At 34.5% G+C, this 19,442-nt stretch overlaps 3 protein-coding genes across 3 annotated transcripts; all 3 read right to left on the reverse strand.

Annotated features, from left to right (window-relative positions):
* Positions 1-293: 293 nt before the first annotated feature.
* On the reverse strand, positions 294-4,602 carry LOC102606822 (protein POLYCHOME). The gene is made up of 5 exons (XM_015533924.3): positions 4,403-4,602; positions 3,854-4,259; positions 1,345-2,717; positions 783-1,237; positions 294-620 (listed from the first exon to the last, which is right to left on the reverse strand). The coding sequence occupies exons 2-3, from the start codon at positions 4,226-4,228 to the stop codon at positions 2,331-2,333; spliced, it is 762 nt and encodes a 253-aa protein (XP_015389410.2). The 5' UTR covers positions 4,229-4,259; positions 4,403-4,602; the 3' UTR covers positions 294-620; positions 783-1,237; positions 1,345-2,330.
* A 2,485-nt stretch (positions 4,603-7,087) lies between these two features.
* LOC102607112 (ras-related protein RABA4d) lies at positions 7,088-10,551 on the reverse strand. The gene is made up of 2 exons (XM_006489972.4): positions 10,036-10,551; positions 7,088-7,855 (listed from the first exon to the last, which is right to left on the reverse strand). Exons 1-2 carry the CDS (start codon positions 10,260-10,262, stop codon positions 7,408-7,410), a joined length of 675 nt encoding a protein of 224 aa, XP_006490035.1. The 5' UTR covers positions 10,263-10,551; the 3' UTR covers positions 7,088-7,407.
* A 2,265-nt stretch (positions 10,552-12,816) lies between these two features.
* LOC102607398 (transcription factor bHLH130-like) lies at positions 12,817-15,559 on the reverse strand. Its single transcript, XM_006489973.4, has 6 exons — positions 14,531-15,559; positions 13,819-14,111; positions 13,563-13,733; positions 13,397-13,462; positions 13,239-13,307; positions 12,817-13,150 (listed from the first exon to the last, which is right to left on the reverse strand). Exons 1-6 carry the CDS (start codon positions 14,946-14,948, stop codon positions 13,079-13,081), a joined length of 1,089 nt encoding a protein of 362 aa, XP_006490036.2. The 5' UTR covers positions 14,949-15,559; the 3' UTR covers positions 12,817-13,078.
* Positions 15,560-19,442: the final 3,883 nt, after the last annotated feature.

The following is a 19,442-nucleotide window of genomic DNA, read 5'->3' on the forward strand; positions in this document are numbered from 1 at the left end:
GAGGAAACCTTGTACGGACTGAGATGGGGCTAGATTATGAAGCATAATAAATCAATTAATATTTACAAATGAGATCATCGATTGATTGCAAAGTCTTAGACTTTTGATGAAATTATTGGCATCATAAACGTAATGTGAGAGGGAATTAGGTGTGGTCCTCATACGAACTTGATGTCATGATGTGGTCCTCAACATGACTAAGCACTGGGTAACTATCAATCTTAGGCTCCACTTTTGATTGGAAGAATTGGTTAAATTCTTAATTGATTCACCCTCCGCTGATGCATTTGAGGAGACACATCAAAGATAAATGGGTCCGATTTATTGACAATTTCTAAATTCCATCCACATCAAAATATTGGCCTTTATCACTTTGGATTGGAATCTCAACTGCAATCATTGAAATCTTCGTAAACTGAATTGTAACAAAAATTTGAAATCCCCAATTGTATTGACTGCCTTGATCTTGAATGTGAAGAATCGATTTGCTAAATAGTTTAGCAAATAAACTTGTCCAGAGGTACTCATATCAAACCTGAGCATCAATGGGCACCATTATCGACTGCCGATACTATCTTTACTTGAACCTCCTCTGACTCATCACTACTCTTTCTTTTCTCCTGCACAACAAGACCAGAATATGATATCAGCATTGCGTGTGCAAAGGTGCACGAAAGATAAACATGTCACTGCATCAAACTGTAGGCTTAAAAGTAGAGATTGTATATATAGTTCAAACTTCTAACAAACAGATTGTTCTAAACCCAATTAGGAAAGCTTACCATCTGTTATTCTGTTTGCTCTCTCCTTGATGTCTTGGGAATGTTTGTTTTATGTACATTTCTACCACTGCTGTGACTATATTACAGTAATCATTGTAAAATAAATCTTTTCTACAAACACTATACACATGCATTTTCCAAAAATGCCAAAGGCTTCTCTGCAACGGACAATGATATTCCATTTTTCCAGTGAAACATTGAAGTTTCCTACATGAAAGTTTTGCCCACGAAAGAATTTCAGATAGAAGGCTGCTATTAGTTCTTTCCCATCTAAAATCTAATTATCAGGCAAATACTACTTGCTCCATAAGAAGTGGAACTCTGATCAAGTAAATAAGATGTGATGCTGCCTTGTACTCTTGTTTATTTACATCAGCTTTCAACAACGAATTCAAATCTTGACTCGTCAACACATTTCTCTTCAGCAGGAATTGAAGGTGCTCCAGTTACACGAACTGCATGGAATGAGTCGTGAATCGTGAATTAAAAACTATGCATCTTTCAGAACATCATTATCATAATACAGAAAACTTAACTATGAAAGAGAGTTTTGGCTTCTCACACAACAATGAAACCACAAGGCTGAAAAGCCGCTGTGATTAAAACTGAGATTGACTGAAACAAAACCAAAGGAATTGGAAAAAAGAAATCAAAAAATCTCATCAAAGATGATTAAAACAAAATATCACAAAATTTCATAACTTCTAGCATTTGGTAAGAAGTTCCATTATGCAAACAAATGATGATGACAGCAAATATAAGTGCAAAGAGACAAGGGTAAGCGAAACATACTTTTAATGAGTTAAGACTCACCTGAGAAATATCGGAATGCATCTCTCCTGATAGCCAAAAGGCTTATCAGAATGCATCCTGAGAATATCATAAATTTATCCATCTAATACAGTTAGGAACAAGTAACAAAACTATCAATCAGAGTATCCAGGCAACCATTAAAAAATTGCATGTAAGAGTATAAGATACAAAACAAACTGAATTGGGACAGTGCCTGCTGAAAATTTATTGCAGGGATTGTAATACACTTTGTTAAAACTTCAAAAATGCATTTTGTGAACAAAACTTCCTTTCAGACAAATATTGTTATTCATTATTATCCTTGCAACAACATAGGCAAAGATCTAACAGAAGCAATGTAACAGAAACTGAAATACAGATATTATATACATCATTAAACGATAGTACGTAAATTCCTACTTCAACCTTCAAAGAATGAAGGCAGCAAAAGAAATGACTACAGATCGCCAAGCTTTCAGCAAGACAGCAACAATGTTAAACAAGCAACAAGCACAATTGCCTACTCATCTATACAGTGATCTTAGCTGGATCTCAACAAACAAAAGAAAAGTATGGAAACTATTTGCTAAATCAAGATATGAGATCAAATAGAATGTCATCAGAGGATGACCAATGTCGGAAATGGTACAGATCATCAGAGGATGATCAATCTCACTGCACAGGGCCCCTATCTCATCTTCCAATTTCTGGACGTTGCTGTCTCCTACAACAGAATTTGTGAGAGAATAACAGCAATCAACGCATTGACATCAGAGTGCGAACTCTTTTTTCCCTCTCAGCCTTTTTAGCAGTTGGGGTTCTCTTCAATTTATTCAACTCCTCCATTACAACCTTCTCAACTTTGTCAATTGAGTTCAGAAGTTTCTTCTGGGGTGTGAGAGACTCCAACTCTGCACCAGCCTGATTTGTGATATCAAGCAAAATCTTAGGCACTTTACCGATAGAGGGAGGACAAGCCTTCACACTTAAGGTTGGAGTTGGGGTCATCATAGAAATATTGTGCTCTGGCGGAGCACCTGACAGTGGCACAAAAGAATCATTGCCTCTCTGGCTGTGGGACATTGGACTCTCCATCTGTAGGCCTTCGACTTCTCCCAAATGAGCTCTTCTTCTTTCTATAGCCTAAAAAGCCAGAGTTAAAGTTATCATTAATTGGGCTCAAGAAGAGCCTTGAATAAGGACAGCATATACAGAACTGCCAAAGAAATTTTACTTATGACTCAAATGAAGTCCACTGCTGTCTCTGACTTAAGAATTGATGACCCCCAAAACAGAAGCAACTCTTTGGGGTTGGATTCCTGTTTTCAACAATAAACTCCCAGCCTCCCCCTAATTCACTGAACATGATATTTCCCAAAAGGAAATGTTCTGTTATCACCACAAGAACTGACCCCCATCAACATCAAAACAACTGTTTAAACAGACATGAACTGAACCAAAATTATCTATTTGGAAAACTTAATGTCCAATGATATTTCTGGCCCAAGAATTGACCACCAAAAATACAGGAGTAACTCAGTCACTGGGGTTGAGAATTCTTGGCTTAAACAGTATGTCTTCTTCAATAAACTGCTAAAATCAGGACCCATCCACGCCCTAATCACGGAAAGCAAATGTGACACCCCAACTACAAGATATGGGCAAAAGGAAATGCTATGACATCACCACAAGATCCAACTTGTCCCAATCAATGCAACATATTCAACATGCACAAACTGAAACAAAAATACGTATTTGCAAAACTGAATCAAAATATCAACATAAAGCATCCAACAAAATCTGAAGCAAGACTACATTCCATTTATGCCCAATATAAAGAATGGCGATACATCAGAACATACAAAAAGAAACGCAACATATTCACTTGCTAAATACAAAGCCATCAATAATCTGACAAAAGAAAATATATACAACAGCAGTCCCTCTTCATATCTATTATGGGTTCATATGATATCGAAGAACAGAAAGTAATTGAGTGACATGACCAAGTGGAAATGAAAAGGAACAATATTATCTCAAATGAAAAGATTGATATGGATCCTAAATTCGTTAAAACTGAACCTAATTCCTAAAGTGTGGGGCATATCTAACTAATGATAAAAGAAATTTCAAGTACCCAAGAATCCAGCACTAAGCAGAAACTCAAGTTCATTTCTATTTCAAAAAAACATAACCAAGAGTATAATAACACATTTCAAAATAAATAATAAAGAATCGGATTTCAGTTCAAAATCACTCGATAAAATTTCGAGCAATACCCTCACAACAGCAGTGATATCCCTAAGGGGCGTCCTCGGGTACCAAGAAGGTAACACGGTGCGGCCTCTCCTAGCAGCACTCCCCGCAGGCGTATTCTCTCTCCCGATTGGTCCACGTGTCACCGTTGCAGATCCAAAAGCATTCCTTCTTCCACGTACAACGCCACTCCTCGGGGTCCCCAATCCGCCACCTCTTCCAGCAACTCTCGTTTGTACACGTGGCGTCGCAGCAGCTGCTCTACCGAGTGGAGATCCGAGCGGATTCGAAGCGCTTTCCGGCTCGTCTTGAAGGATTCCGAGAACTCCCTGCCGTCTTTGGGCAAAGACGACCGCGACGTCCACCGGCCTCACGAGCCTGTCACGTGCCTCCGGCATTGTCTTTTCTTTTCTTGATTTCTCCTGGAAACTGCCGAAAAACAAGAAAAGTGATTAGCTTGCCAAGAAAATAAAGATCTCATAAATCCAAAGGACCATATTCGAAGAGACTGATAAACCTCACATTTTTCACGAAAATGAAAATTTTCCTGAGAAACGAACACTTTAGCTTACCTTGAAGAGATGAAGAGCGCAGAAGAACGAAGAACAGGACGACGATTTTGTTCTTTAAAAAGTTAAAGGGAGGAGAAGAAGGAGGCTAGGGTTTTGGCTGGGTATCTGCTGTGCATCAGAAAGATAAGAAGAAGAGAGAGGAGAGAGAAGCGAATTTGGCAAATTTTCGAAATGAAATTTTGGGCGGTCTTATAGAAAGAAAATGTGTTGTTGAGTTTCATCAGCCAAGCGAAAAAAAAAAAAAAAAAAAAAAAAAAAAAGAAGAAGAAGAAGCACGTGCGGGAATGAGATTCGAAATTCAAATTTTCTCAAGAGCGGGCAATGGGAACGAGCCGTTTTGGTGTGTACATACAATTACTCTTTTGCCCTTATCAATTTAGGCGGACTTCGGGGTTGACATGATTTTAATTTTTAAACACCAATTTATTGGTTTAATACAACTCAAATTCACCAATGGGCCTTTGATGATCTGATAGGAGAGTACCTGTACTAACAATAGTGAGAAAAAGAGTTCGAGAATAAATATCAATTATAATCTAATAATATTAAAAAAAAAACATATAAGTTACAATGTAAATTATTTAAATATATCATTTTTTTTTGAATTGTTACAATATGGGGAAAGCCTACTACAAATCTTGATACAAACACTGATGCGGTTTATTGGTCTAGTCTACTGAGCATAGATCATAATTCGATTCGTAATTATATTAAATGAATCAAATTGAATATTTATTTAATAAACTAATCAAATACAAATTCTAAGATTTCAAATCGTTTAATAAACGAATTAAATCTGAATCAGCACAGCTTTGACCATATTCATTTACAATTTGATTTGAATTCAATTCGTTTATTCATTATGCCATTCTTAAAAATGAGTTGAGTAACAGCACCACAAATCTAAAAAGATTTCCGCTCCATTCCATTTATGGTGAGAAAAGTGACTTGAAATTTTTGTTACCAAGCAAAGGGGTTATATAGAGAAAATGAGGGGATAGCTTATTACAGTGAAAACAATCTTTCCAATGCATAGCTTCGAAATCTACTAGTAATATTGGGAAGATATCTACCCTTATTTCATATTTCATCAAAAAGTGATATAGCACCTAATTCATGGAATTACATGGAGACTATATAACTAATTTTGTGGCAAAAAAAAAATCAAACTAAAAGCCAAAGATTAATAAAACAAGAGAAGAGAAGGGAGATCTAGGAAGAGAGGAGAAGGAAGAGAGAGCACGTCAAAATTAAATTGAATGCCTTTAAAGTCGTACGGTTTTAAAGTTTTTCCGCACTTTAAAATTCCTGACTAGAAAACTACTATATATAGATATATATATTCATGTGGCTTAATAAAGTCAATTTTTAATATTGTTAAATTATACAGTTTTATAATACATTAAAAATTAAGTCTATTAAACCACATGTCTTAACAGTGTGTTCACATTAAAATATATATATATATATAGAGAGAGAGAGAGAGAGAGTGTGTGTGTGTGTGAAAGTGACCAACTATATAAGCACATTGACATGACGTATATAGCATACGGTGAATAAAGGTGATATTGTAGGTTATAAAGACAACATTGTGAAATAATGTTGTTCGTCATAAGATGAGTGATATTACACGCTAGACTTTTATTTATTTATTTTTGGATTAAGATACTTAGAACAGCTTTTCGTGTAGTTATATCTTATCAAATTTGTGGTGCTTCCCACAAATGAGCTGATATGGAAACCTCCTCCTGGAGGGTGGTCTAAAGTCAATACAGATGCTGCAATTCAAGCACAGGAGCAGACTGTAGGGCTCGGAATTATAATCAGAGACTCAAACATCTAAGTTTTATGACAGCATAGCATATGCAGAAGCTGAAGCAATAAACTTGGGGATTGAAGTAGCAGAAGCAGCAGCAATCCAGCCACTGATAGTTGAAACTGATTGTTCAGAGGTAGTTAATCAAACATCCGGAAATAAGAGAAGCAAATCAGAGCTTTCATGGATCCTCTCGGAAGTTCAAAATCAGGTGCAGAGATTAAAGGAAATGAAAGTGCAGTTCACACCACGGATGTGTAATGGCATTGCCCATGATTTAGCCAAGATGGCTTTGAAAAATCAATGAACCTGTTAGGTGGGTGGCCACATGCCCACCTCATTTTTTATATCTTTTTTTCTTAATTAATGAAAGTATGCAAAAAAAAATAAAAAGAAAGAAAGAAATTTGTGATGCTTCTTGTAAAAATTGTTCAACTCACAGTATAATTGTCTAACAAAAATAAAAATTATCGTCCATTCACAAGAAATCAAATCAAGTAATTATTCAATGAAAGATCCCTCATCTAATTAAAATGAGGAACAAATAAAAGATAAAGAAAAATATATATTCTAATATAATGTATTTTCACCTTTAGTATAATAAAGTTCTTATTTTTTGTCTTTTAAAACTTTATCGGATCCATCATTATAAGTTTGCTTCATAAAGAGAGAGAACAAAACAAGAAATTAGAGGATTGAATTCCTCATTAAATTCAAATAACAACAACAATAACAATAAATATAACAAATGAATAATACAAAAAATTGAGTGAATGGTGAGCGTCTGCCTCTTGTGAATGTGATGTGAGCCCAGCATGCTGATGCGTTTGCAACTATCGACTTTAAAACAAGAAAAATGAAGAAAGTGATTTCCACAAATATACTTTATATTAAGAATTCTATATTCCTCCAGACAAACTAAAAATAGTAGCTTCCGTTTACAAATGCCTACCGTAGGAGAAAGGCTGTTCTCTAGCAATTAGGCTGGTAGAGCTAGTCTAATACTCTTCATGATCAAACCAAAAAAAGGAAAAAAAAAATCAATAACTTAACAGATGTCTCATCCTGTCCTTCCAGCATCAATACACTCTTTTTACATGAATATACCCTCTTCTTAAAAAATAATAGATCCTAAATGAACAAAATTTCCCAAAAAGAGAATCAAGTGTCGAAAAAATGTGAAGCAAAATTACGAAGAAAGGCAGCAGCCACGCTTGGATGCAGAATTCTGATCCTGGCCGGGAACAATAATTCTGGTACCTTTAAGAAGATTAGAGTTGCCTGCCACATCATGCTCATCATTGGCAGTAAGGGATTTCTTGCTGATTATCCTATAAATCTCCGTTAACACTGTTAAAAATGCAGTTTCAACATTGGTGGCCTCGAGAGCTGATGTCTCCATAAAGAAAAGGTTTTCTCTTTGGGCAAACTCTTGGGCATCTTCCGTTGGCACCGCACGAAGACTTCCCAAGTCACACTTGTTGCCAATGAGCATAATAACAATATTCTTATCAGCATGCCCCCTTAGTTCATCCAGCCATCTTGCCATGTGGTCAAATGACTGACGCTTCGTCATGTCATAAACTAACATTGCCCCAACTGCTCCTCGGTAATATGCGCTTGTCACAGCCCTGTACCTGAGAAGCAAAAAAAAAGACAATTTCAAGACACCAGAAATTAATATAAATTCAATAGCTTCAAATATCTTTATTTGACAAACAACATAAAAAAGTTTTCAACATAAATAAGTTAGGCCTGAGTCAGACACACATTAGATGAAGCGTGCACAATAACTATTTTCAGGAAGCAGAAGGAAAAACAATCAACTATGACCTCATACACCAACCTACCAGCCTCTGTAGTTGCAAAAGTGGGATGGGACCAAACTTCTTAAATCAAGATGATTGTCATGTTTCACAGATCAAAAACAAGTAAACCGTACAAGTCTATAGGTTAAATTTTTTGAATTCATTCTGTCATGGTTCAGCTTACATATATAGAGGGGGGGGGGGAAAAACATAAAGGTTATGAAATACACATGAAAATTTATGTAACCAATTTCAACAAGAATATATTAGGCTTCAACCTGGCTATCTTCAGGATAAGATGATCAACCTGGAGGCCACCAGATAAATTATACGTAGCAAAATAGAATCCGTTTATCTTTCACTTGGACCATGCCGATGCCAAACAGAACATTGTTCATGAGTCTTAAGTTACTAAGATATATATATATATGGTTGAAAGAATTAAGAGCCTATCAAGAACATCAGGTATCTGCAGTAGAGATGTGTACTCTTGTAACAACTGAATTTTTTGTTGGGAAGAATTTCATGGTTGCAGAAAAAAGGATCAATAAGCAGAGGTTCAGTAAAAATATCAGGAATGAGTTCTTAGGTTCTTAAAGATAGAAAAACTTATATTGGTAGTTTGTAGCAGAACCTTCAGTTCCTCAGCATTAATTCTGCTACAAATTAAATAGTAGATGAGTTTCTTTGATATGAAAAAAAGAAGATATGGCTTATCAGTTATCAAGCTGGCAAAACCCACAATAAAACAAATACATAGGGTAATCATGCCATGCAAAGTTAATACACCATCAGGGGGTCCAAATAATGTAACTAATAAACCTAGCACCAAAGAGATAGATAGCAGCATTGCCTTACAAGTCAAGATTGATCACACATGAACTGAAACTACAAGGTAGTCTAACTACTGTACATGGTCAGCGAATGTATGCTTACACTGCTGTTTGTGTGTACAAACACCAAAGGATCTAAAGTGAGGAGCAGCAACCTAAGATGACAGCTAATAATGCAAATGAATTTTGCCATATTCAAAGGCAACTTAAAAGTAGAAACTAGGAAGGGTTGGTTCATAAGTATTTACATATTGGGAAAAGTTGAAAATGGGTGCATTGCAGGAAAAATAAATAAATAAGTTGCTTGAGATTCATGAAATTAACATAGTACAAACTAAGGAGGGTTGAGCATAAATGTTCATATTGGACAATTCTTGCACTGCAGGGAAAAGCAAATAAGTTGCTTAAAAGTGGAAAATAGGTGCATTTGATAGATAATACCTTTTTGTTGGGGGGGGGCCCTACATAGTCAAGCAAATAGATATCATAATTCATGCCAGATAAAGAATACTCCTGGTATTAATTTGCTATTAGGTACATATACTGATGAGTTTATCATTAATAGTGAGGAGAATGAGTGATGTAAAATTTCAGTTCCTTGAATATGAAAGAATCTACTGAGACCCATAACTTAAGGTCCTACAAGAGCTGTAGAGACACTATTCTAATGCTGCAAAACATATGCTTCAGTCTACTCTTTAACCCATACTTGATTTCTCCCATCCCACTCAAAAGAAATCCAAGATATATCTCATTTAGTTTTCTATTAAATTCACTTTTGCAGTGAAGAGAGAAACAATAAATAGTCATTCTAACTGGAGATAACACAACAATCACTAAGCTGAGCAAGTCCTATAGAATAATAGACACGGCCTTCACGCTATAACCTAAAGCAACCAATTGCCGAGCAGTCACCTAGTCAACGAGAACCACATATCCCTAAAATCCTGGCAGTAAAGATTACCACACCCGATAAGCCTAACCAATATCCGCAGCTCCGAAGAAATCAATCCACCGATGATCCAATTATATCCTTCAAACTAGCCAGCTAAACAGCCTCACCCAAAATTTGCCAACACCACAATTCACTATTAAAACAAATTTCTTTAAATGTGATTCATAAAAGAGTTTAATTAAATCGAAAACGAAGGAATCAGAAAGAGAAAAATAACTCACCTTTCTTGGCCGGCAGTGTCCCAAATCTGAGCTTTGACAGTTTTGTGATCAATGGAAAGGGTTTTGGTTTGAAATTCGACACCAATCGTGGCCTTGGAATCGACGCTGAATTCATTTCTAGCAAAACGCGCCAGTAGCTGTGATTTCCCCACCGCCGAATCCCCTATTAATACAACTTTGAATACATAATCAATCTTTTGATTGTAATCTCCGTACAAATTTGACATCGTCGACGCCACCAAACAATTGCTATATAAACCTAATTTCCTCTAAAGATTCGCATAAAATCAATCATGTGGAGGCGTTGAACGACAAGATCCGAAGCTCATGATCTTAGAATAAATTGGAGAAGAAAAAGATATATCAAAATTGGAGAAGGGAGAAAAAAAAAATTCTCAGCAAATCAGAGAGAGGGAAAATGTGATGTGGAGACCAACGGCCAATGCGGGACCCATTAACGGTTTTCGTTAGCAGATTAAATGAAATGTTTTTGCTATATTCAGGGAAGGTGTGATTTTCGTGCGCGTCGACGGTGGCCGTTGATCAATACGTGAATCAAACGGAATCAGATAGATTTCCATCTGGCGGCAGCCAGCAATGCTCGAGGCTTTGTCCTTTTTCTTAATTAATACTTAAGCTTTGGTGGCCCGGTCCAAATTCAATAAGGCTTCGGGCCAGTTACTTGCAGATGGCTGCCGTCTGGGGTGGACTATTCGCACCCCCTCTAATTTCCTGAAAAATCCCGGTTTCTAAGCACACCTCTTAAATAATTTTACTTGTACCTTGCCTTTCATGTACGCCGAGTTAATTTCAAATTTACTCTCATCTCTCCTTTTCAAAACTTCCAAAATTTGGCTTATCTATATCGGGTTAGCTTGGTTGTCGTCACACCCATACTGCTTATTAATGCAGATAGGGATGGGTGTTTGGTTGGAGTTGAAACAAATTGAATTGAACTTGAAATTTTCTTTTTCGGTTTTTGGTTCGGTCCAATTTGATCTTAAAAATTGATTGTATTGAGAATTGAAAGTCTATCAAGTTTAGATTCAGTTCCGATTAAAACTGAAACCGAACATCAAAATTGAATCGAGTTACATTTAAATATTAAAAAAAATACTCTAAATTAAATAAAAATCAATTTTCCTCAAATCTCAAACTCATCCCCTCAATTGCAACATAATTTAAATTTTTGACCTGAAATTATAACCCGAACCTAGTTTGAATCAAACTAATTTTTAAATCTATTTGGGTTGAATCCTCAAAATCGAACAAGTTGCAACCCAAACCAAAACCCTTAGAAACCAAACAGAAATAAGAAACTTGAAACGTGCACCCCTAGATGCAGGGAGGCTGGGGCAAGCAACGTTGCCTGAACTGGTTAATCGGTGGAAGTAGTAGCCCACCAATGGTGTAACAAAGAGGGAAAGAGCAAACAAAGCAAGGATACCATTATCTATACAGGATAAGAATTCAGTGCTGAGATGAGTTTTTGTTGAGTACTGAATCAATAATTGTTATGTAAGAGAAATAAAAAATAAAAATTCAAAATAAATCTTGAACATTGATTCAGTGCTAAAAAAAAAAAAAAAATCAGTACTGAATCATAATCAATCTATACAATATCGAGTTCGTAGGATTAAAAGAATTAACAAGGTTTTATTATAAAAATTGCATTGCGTACAAATTTTATTCTTTATCCTTAGTGCTATTGTAGTCAATCGTGGTAAAACAGTAATAATTGAGATATTAACAGTTGAGTCGCAACTTGAGTCTCAATTATTATGTGAAATTTATTTATTAAATAATAAAATTCATAATTAATAAAAATATTATTATACTCTTTACTAAATAAATGATACGTCAGTTGGAACTTAATTATTATAATCATTAGCATTAATCATGGTAAAAACAGGGGTTTGATAAAGAATTTAGAGTGGTGCATCAACTCCTCGGGTTATTCAGCAAGTATTCCTTTAATTCTTTAAAGGCTTCGAGAAGCCCAAAAAATAAGTGATTTTACTACTTTGAACAGAGCGAGGAAAAGGCCAGAAACACTTTTCCATAAATAATATTGTACAAAGTGCTGTAGTATATAATAATATATAAAATTAAGATCATGAAGTAGCCCATATCATTTATTTTGATTATTTATATTTTTTAATCAATCAACCATAACATGCAGCGTCACTTTGTACGAGTATTTGTTCTTATTTAGAAACTCTTCGGAGGATGTGGATCCTATGTTCCTTTCGCTTGTCGTTACAATTACAGCCTCAGTGATTGCTTGTTTCCGCATAAACATTTACAACATGGCAACGACAGCAGCCGAAAAATTGAAAAGGCTCAAAATCAGACCATAACTCCTGCATTAATGGCGGTCCCCTGGATGAATACAAAATGGAACAGGCCATAAATGAGCTTGAGCTTGATCTTGATCATTCACACCCCCAAATTTGACTTTTCTATTAATTTTGATTGCGGTTGTTGCAACCTTAACAAATCATTGACACATATTGGATTTGGAGCTTCAATTCCTACAAACCCACAAGTTGTTCATTTTTATTTTTTCTCTCCTTTTTGAGAAAAATTCTAACAACTATGTCGGAAGATTTGTCTCCGGTTTTTTAGCCACTAGCCTTTCCTTCAACTTTGGGTCAACGTCAAACCAATATGAAGTAGCACAAATTGAAATTTCTGGCTTTGAAAGACTTATGTAGCTGAAACATGAAAGCTTAACATTAAAACAAGAAATGCATTTGAAAAAAAGGGAGGAAAAAAAAGTGTCCTGTACAATTATCTCTTTATTTCACATATTTTGTAACTGGGAACTGTATCAGCTAACAGGATCTAAATCTTGTGGAGGAAAATCCTATCTGACATTCTATTTCAAACCCATTGAAGCCAAAAACGTTTCAACTTTTTAAGCTCGTTTGTACTTTAGTGCATGGAAAGAAAAAGGAAAGGAGATCTTAATTCTATCCCCCTCAGAAGGGGGCCTTCTCCATTACTTAGCTTATCTCTGACTTTCTGTACAGGAACAAAGTCAAACAATTTGATTCTCGACTGGTTTCTGAATTTTTGAACACTTGCACTTGGCCCGGTTGTCGCTGAGAGTCTGCAAACAAGACAATTATCAAAATGTAAGATTAAAAATTGTACAGCAAGAATGTTGAAGTTGCAAGTTTAGGTTCTTCTGTTATTACCTTGAACTGATTTTGAAGGTCTTTGATATAGTCGACGGCCAAATCTAACATGTCTGCTGTGTTTGTTTGCTGGCAAGATGAAACAAAAACATTTTGAGTATTTGGAAATACTATTGTTCTGAGGTTTAAAAGATTGGAGAAGTAATATGTATTATTACCTTGTCCATGTTTGGAACAAGCTCTTGCAGTTTCCTCATTCGCTCACTGATACGGGTTCTTCTCACCTGAAAACATTTAGCCCTTATAATTAACTCAAACAAAATGCCCCTTTTGCTCAAGTTAGTTAGATAGATTATAACTGTTTTCTGAAATAGATATTTTTACCCTTTCAGCAATGCTTCGAGGATGAGTAGCACAACCACGCTTTGCTCTAATCTTACAAGGAACAGAATCTTGGAATTGCAGGAACTTTTCCACAGCAGCCATCTCTGCTGAAGTCTTAGGCAAACTCAAATGGTGAGACAACATATGAACTGAATTCCCAAGCTCCCCATTCTGAAGATAGAATTTACCAAATAGATTAAAATCTAACAAGCAACAAGATATGGAGAAAATTAAAAACTAATATGCACATCCATACCCCTTGCTCTCTTTTCATGTCGGTAAAACTCTCCGTGAAATGGGATGAATCATTCCAAGAACCATATGAGAATCCAGTGCTATAAAACTGAGTATCACCATTCCCATTTCTCACTTTTCCATGTGTAGGGCCATCACTCTCGACTTCAGAGACCCGTGACAACATGCCCAAAGAAGAAGGTATCCTTGAAGGGATGCTAATCTGACTTTTCAGCCTTTTCGTAGATGGACTCAGGTCTCCATTAGAGCCATTCACCCCACCATAGCTTCCCACTTCTTTCGTGCTCGCATAGCCTGCAATTCATTAGGTCATTTTTCTGACTCCGAGTTATGATAAAATTATTCTTCTCAGAAGAAATCTTCCCTATAGATATATGCCTCATAGGGCAGCATTAAGCAAACCAAATTTACAAAAATATGACACCTAAAGGAAACTGAATTTTGACTCTCAGTAGTACACATACACTTCTTAATCTATACAAATAACTATCAATTCATCAATACTATATTATCTTAAGACAAAAATGCCAAGAAACCTATAAAGGGATAGCCAATTCAATATTGAAAATTGAAACTATTCTCAAAACAAGAAGAATTTCAAATATAAAATCTAAACAAAAACATTCAAAATGAAACAAAAAGAATAAAGAAAGTAAGAAGACAAATCTCATAAAGCACAGTAACAGAATTATTGAACTGAAGAATGAAAATACCATTTTGAGCAGACAGCTTCGCGAAAAGTCCAGCAGGGGAGCTACTCTGCCTAACAAGATTGGAATTAACAGATTTCACTCGTGAGCTTTGATCCAAAAACAAATCATACGAGTTATGATCCATAGCAGAGCTCTGCCTCGGATAATGAGGCGGCAAACCAGAACAACTTTGCTGAGAATTCCCATAACTGACAGGAGATTTAACCTCAAATTCTTGAAAGCTTGAGTTGTTGCTATTATCACCACCAGAGTTCATGAATCTTGAGATTAATCTCTCTGATTCAAAACTGCTCTTATTAACACCACCAGATTCTAAACTGTCAGTGAAATTTACCAGAAGCGCGGTTGGAGCAGAGTTAAATCTTGACAACCCAGGATTGGATTGCTGATGATAATTATGATTAGTACTTGAATCCATGCCACAATCACTCTGTCTCCTCTGTTTTTGCTCTGTTTCGGTCTGTTTCTTATTGAGAAAGGACTGTTTTGGTTGAGTTAATAGAGCCAGTGAAACATTACAGGTAAGATTGACAGAAATTTATTCATCAAGAAAAATTCTGGGAATTTGCTTGCATCGCTTTCTCAAGAAATTTTTTCAGCTTGAATTGTAAGCAGAGTGAAGATAAGATCTTGAACAGGAAGCAACCAAAAGAAAAGGGCTTATCTGAAGCTTCAGAGGATATATAAGCTATAGTATGAGCAACAAAACACAGACCCCATTTACAGAAAAGGTAATTAAAACTTGGGAGGAACGTTGGATCAGCTAAAAAATGAGAATATTAATAATAATAATAATGAGAAAGTAATAAAAGATCGCTAAGAAGAAAGAAGGTTCCTTCAGGTTTTGTATTGAAAGCAGAAAGCGAGGAAGATCTTGAGAAAGTTAGAAAGAAAAAGAGATGGCACTGGCGGTGTTCGTGGCGGTGAAAGATATGAAAGATTTGTTGAAAGGGAAGGTGATATTTATTTATCTTCTTCTTCTTGTAGCCAGTGCTCAAGTACATCATTCAGGGACCTTTCTCAAACAGAGAAAGCTTCGTAGATTTTATTTTATTTTTTTTATATTTTTATTATTTGCCCAAAATACCCTTTTGATTAACCAAAGAGAAAGTGATTTTTTTTTCTTCTAAAATAATGTTAAATTCGTCACTAAATTAGTGACTGGGAAATTTTACTTTAAACACAACAGTGGGCGGCTTCATTTTTTTTTAATGTAAAACTGCATGGTTTATAAAAGTTAGTTTTTAACTCTTTTAAACTATATGATTTTATAATTTATTTAATAATTAATTTTTTAAAATTGTACAGTTTAAAAATGCGTCCGTATTAAGAAAAACGTGAATGTCCGCACCTGACAATGATTATTAAACACAATATTACAGTTACTTCTTTTTTTTTTTAACTTTCTCTTTGGTTAATTCTTAATTCAAACTCCAAAGAGGAACCAAAGCATAGACGACCATACGCAAAAAGAAAATGAATCTCAATCCACTAATCTTGATTTAGATACTATTTTTTTTTTAAATCTAAAATACATCGAAAGTACCATGTCGTCCATAAAATAAGAATGCTATGAGATATATACATTTATTTAAAAAAATCATCTTATAAGTTGTGGTTATATTAAATTCAATTACATATGTCACGCGTATATCATTTGATTATCATACATTAAAGATATTCTAGAATTTCTCTTAATTTTAATCACCTCAATCCCAATTTAGTAATTCTTTATAATTTAATTCTCAAGTCCTTTTCAAATGGAAAATCCTAGTTGATAAATACGCCCATTGAATTCTAAATCAAAATTTAACACAACTTCTTTAATATTAAATTATATGGCATATTATAAAAAAACTTAAAGTTGGGACCTGCCTCAGAGTCCCCCCCCCCCCGCCCCCCAAAAAAGTGCAGTAGAAATCCGTCAAAAATTCAAACGTTTATCATAGTTAAAGTCATAGTTGAGAGATTCAAAATTGAATATAAAAAATAAAATAAAATAAAGTACTTGCAATTAAGTAATGGTTAATTAAAACCCGAATCAACTTTAAAAATACATATTATGATAGCATAAAAGTATTCTTAGATATTCTACTATATAGTTCGAATATCATCAAATAATTACATTTTAAAGGCTCTAAAAATATGGTCAAATATTTTTTAAAGTTAAATTCTTGGAGTTAATAATTTTTATTGACTTTTTCATAACTAACGGTGACAAGACCGTGGGGTAAAATTCCCATCAGGCCTCTTTATGTCGTAGAAGAAATTTCTCTATGATTAATTATTCAATTAAGAAAGGGGAAAAAAAAAAGGAGTAACTGTGCGGGAGAGAGATAACGGGGAATAACGAAAATAAAATAGACGGCGTTAAGAGTTGGGAATGGTGTCAATCACGGATAAGGCATAACCGCACGAGGTGTGAAAGCAAAAGCCAGAACCTAGAAAAAATGCTATTGGAGGATGATTGTGGCTTGACGTCACCGTATTGTGCCCGTGAGCACCAGATTCATGCCGCATCTGATTCCCGCCCGTCGTTTTCGCCCTTTTCATCGGTTTCAATGATATCACAGGCGCCCGCCGCCTTTCTATATTTGTACCTTCCTATATATTTTCCCCCACTCTTTTCTTAATATTTACCAAGTTGCCACTATAGTTTATTAAGGTCAAAACTATATATAATATGTAGATCTTCTTCTTGTTGTTCTGGAATTATCTCAGCGTTTGAATGGATCCGGTTTAGTCTACTGAATTAGGGGGGATAAAATATTAAAAAGTTTAATATTTTATTAAGAAATAATCTAAGATTAAGAAGAGAAAAAAAAATGTAAATGTTGAATGCGAATCAAATTTATTCTATTCTATTCCCCACTTGAGATAATACAATTTCTGTTCTAAGAAAAATAATTGTGGTCATTATGCATTCTTGAAATATTTATAAGTTGACCCTATTGTTAAAGGCATTTCCAAAATAAAGAGAATATCGCCTATAAAAATCTTATGACTAGGTAATTTTCTAGGGAGAATAATTTAAAGTTTTTTTTTGTTCAAAAACAGAATAATAATTTAATTCTTCTAAAAAAAAGGACTTAATTTGATTTCCATTAAAAACAAAAAGAAAAGCACTTTAATTCTCTTTCTTAACCCTGCCTAATATCTCTAAATTCTTCTCTAGAGGAAAAAAAAAAACAAAATTTGATATGCTTAAAATCAATAGAATTTGATAATTTGATAGTGTCTAAATTGTAGGGTAAATACAAATAAAAAAACATTTACAAATAAATTTCTTTTTTTATCCCACTATAATATTTTAGAGAAGCTAAACCTAATAATTATCAAGACACCTTTTGATGATCAGAAAGTGAGCAACTATCAACAAAATTTTATTATTTAAAAGTGTCTTAGAGCGTAAAAGAAATTCTTTAAATTAAAGGGAAATTATCATTTGTATACCCTTAGTTTACTCCATTATCAAAAATACTATAATATTTTGAGGGTGTATCAATCGTCCACTATAAGTTGACAAAATGTATCAACTGACCACCAAACCGTTAGTTGCCGTTTAAGTATGATAACGTCAGAAGGGTAATTTGGTCTTTTCATATGATACAAGTGATAATTTAAGGGTATACAAGTGATAAAAAGAGAATTTAAGGGTATACAAGTGATAATTTTTAAGGGTAAAATCGTCAATTCACTGTAACTCCGTTAACTTTCAAACGGCAACTAACGGTTTGGTAGTCGGCTGATACATTTTATCAACTAAGGGTGGACGATTGATACACCATCAAAGTATTGTAGTATTTTGATAACAGAGCAAATATAGGGTATATGAATGATAATTTTCCTAAATTAAATAATTCATATTTAGTCAGATAATGATTATGATATAGAGATATTAACAATATTCTAACGAGGTTAAGATGGAAGCGAACGAGAGCAGTAATAGGTTAATTTCATTGATGGTTAATGAAAAAAAAAAAGTATTCTCATTGATGGCCAATGAAAAAAAAAGTATTCATGTGTTTTTTAAAAATAAAATTTATTAAGATTTTCTTGAAATAAAGTGAACAACTATGAATAAAATTTTATTATCTAAAAGTGTCTTAGAATTTTAAAGAAATTCTTTAAATTAAATAATTCATATTCAGTTAGATAATGATTATGATATAGAGGTATTAATAATATTCTAACGAAGTTAAGATGGAAGCGAACAAGGGCATTAATACGTTAATTTCATTAATGGTGAGTGAAAAAAAAATGTGTTTATTTATTTTATATAAAAAATTAAATAAACAGATGGTGCTAAATAATTCCACTTTATTATATTGCTTGTCAAACTCATGATGATCCTTAGATTTATTATAATTAAAAACAAAGATAGACATCAGGGATCAGGAGGCAGGAGTTTGCAAGTGGTCCCTCTTTCCTCTCACGGAAATGGTGATAAAAATTTTTAAAAAGTAAAAATCACATAAAGTTTTTATAAAACTGACAGCGATAGAAACAAGACCATGTTTCACATTCAAAGGCCTAAGTAAAGTAAGGCAGTGTTTGTGTGGAGGGAAACATGGACACGTGGGATGGCATTTGCTTCAAAGCATTTTGCCTTATTTTATTTCATCTTTCAATTAATTAAAGCCAAATAGTTTTTTTTTTGGGCTTTAATAAATCCCCAAAAAGGGTAAAAAGGGCTTTTAATTTTTATTTTTAACAAAAAGCCCTCTCTTTTCTGTCTTCTTAGTTGATAAGAGTGATATCGTTTTAGATTTCTCCTTTATTACTTTTGAGATATGGGCAAATGGGTCCCAAAATCCCGAAACCAATGGCCTCGTTCTCTCTGTTGATTCTTTTGTTTCCTTTGGGGATTAGGGTTCTTGGATTTGTTGACTTCTTTCCCAAGGATTCTTTC

This window comes from Citrus sinensis, chromosome 9, assembly GCF_022201045.2.
Source record: "Citrus sinensis cultivar Valencia sweet orange chromosome 9, DVS_A1.0, whole genome shotgun sequence".
Taxonomy (NCBI): Eukaryota; Viridiplantae; Streptophyta; class Magnoliopsida; order Sapindales; family Rutaceae; genus Citrus; species Citrus sinensis.

Bases quoted from the DNA above. Each gene is read 5' to 3' on its own strand.
- LOC102606822 (XM_015533924.3), bottom strand. From the start codon at position 4,228: ATGCCGGAGGCACGTGACAGGCTCGTGAGGCCGGTGGACGTCGCGGTC. The intron at 2,718-3,853 runs GTATTGCTCGAA...CTGGCTTTTTAG, and splicing joins ATATCACTGCTGTTGTGAGG to GCTATAGAAAGAAGAAGAGC.
- LOC102607112 (XM_006489972.4), bottom strand. From the start codon at position 10,262: ATGTCAAATTTGTACGGAGATTACAATCAAAAGATTGATTATGTATTC. The intron at 7,856-10,035 runs GTGAGTTATTTT...TTTGCTTCTCAG, and splicing joins GACACTGCCGGCCAAGAAAG to GTACAGGGCTGTGACAAGCG.
- LOC102607398 (XM_006489973.4), bottom strand. From the start codon at position 14,948: ATGGATTCAAGTACTAATCATAATTATCATCAGCAATCCAATCCTGGG. The intron at 14,112-14,530 runs GTATTTTCATTC...AATGAATTGCAG, and splicing joins GAAGCTGTCTGCTCAAAATG to GCTATGCGAGCACGAAAGAA. The intron at 13,308-13,396 runs GTAATAATACAT...TCATCTTGCCAG, and splicing joins TTGTTCCAAACATGGACAAG to CAAACAAACACAGCAGACAT.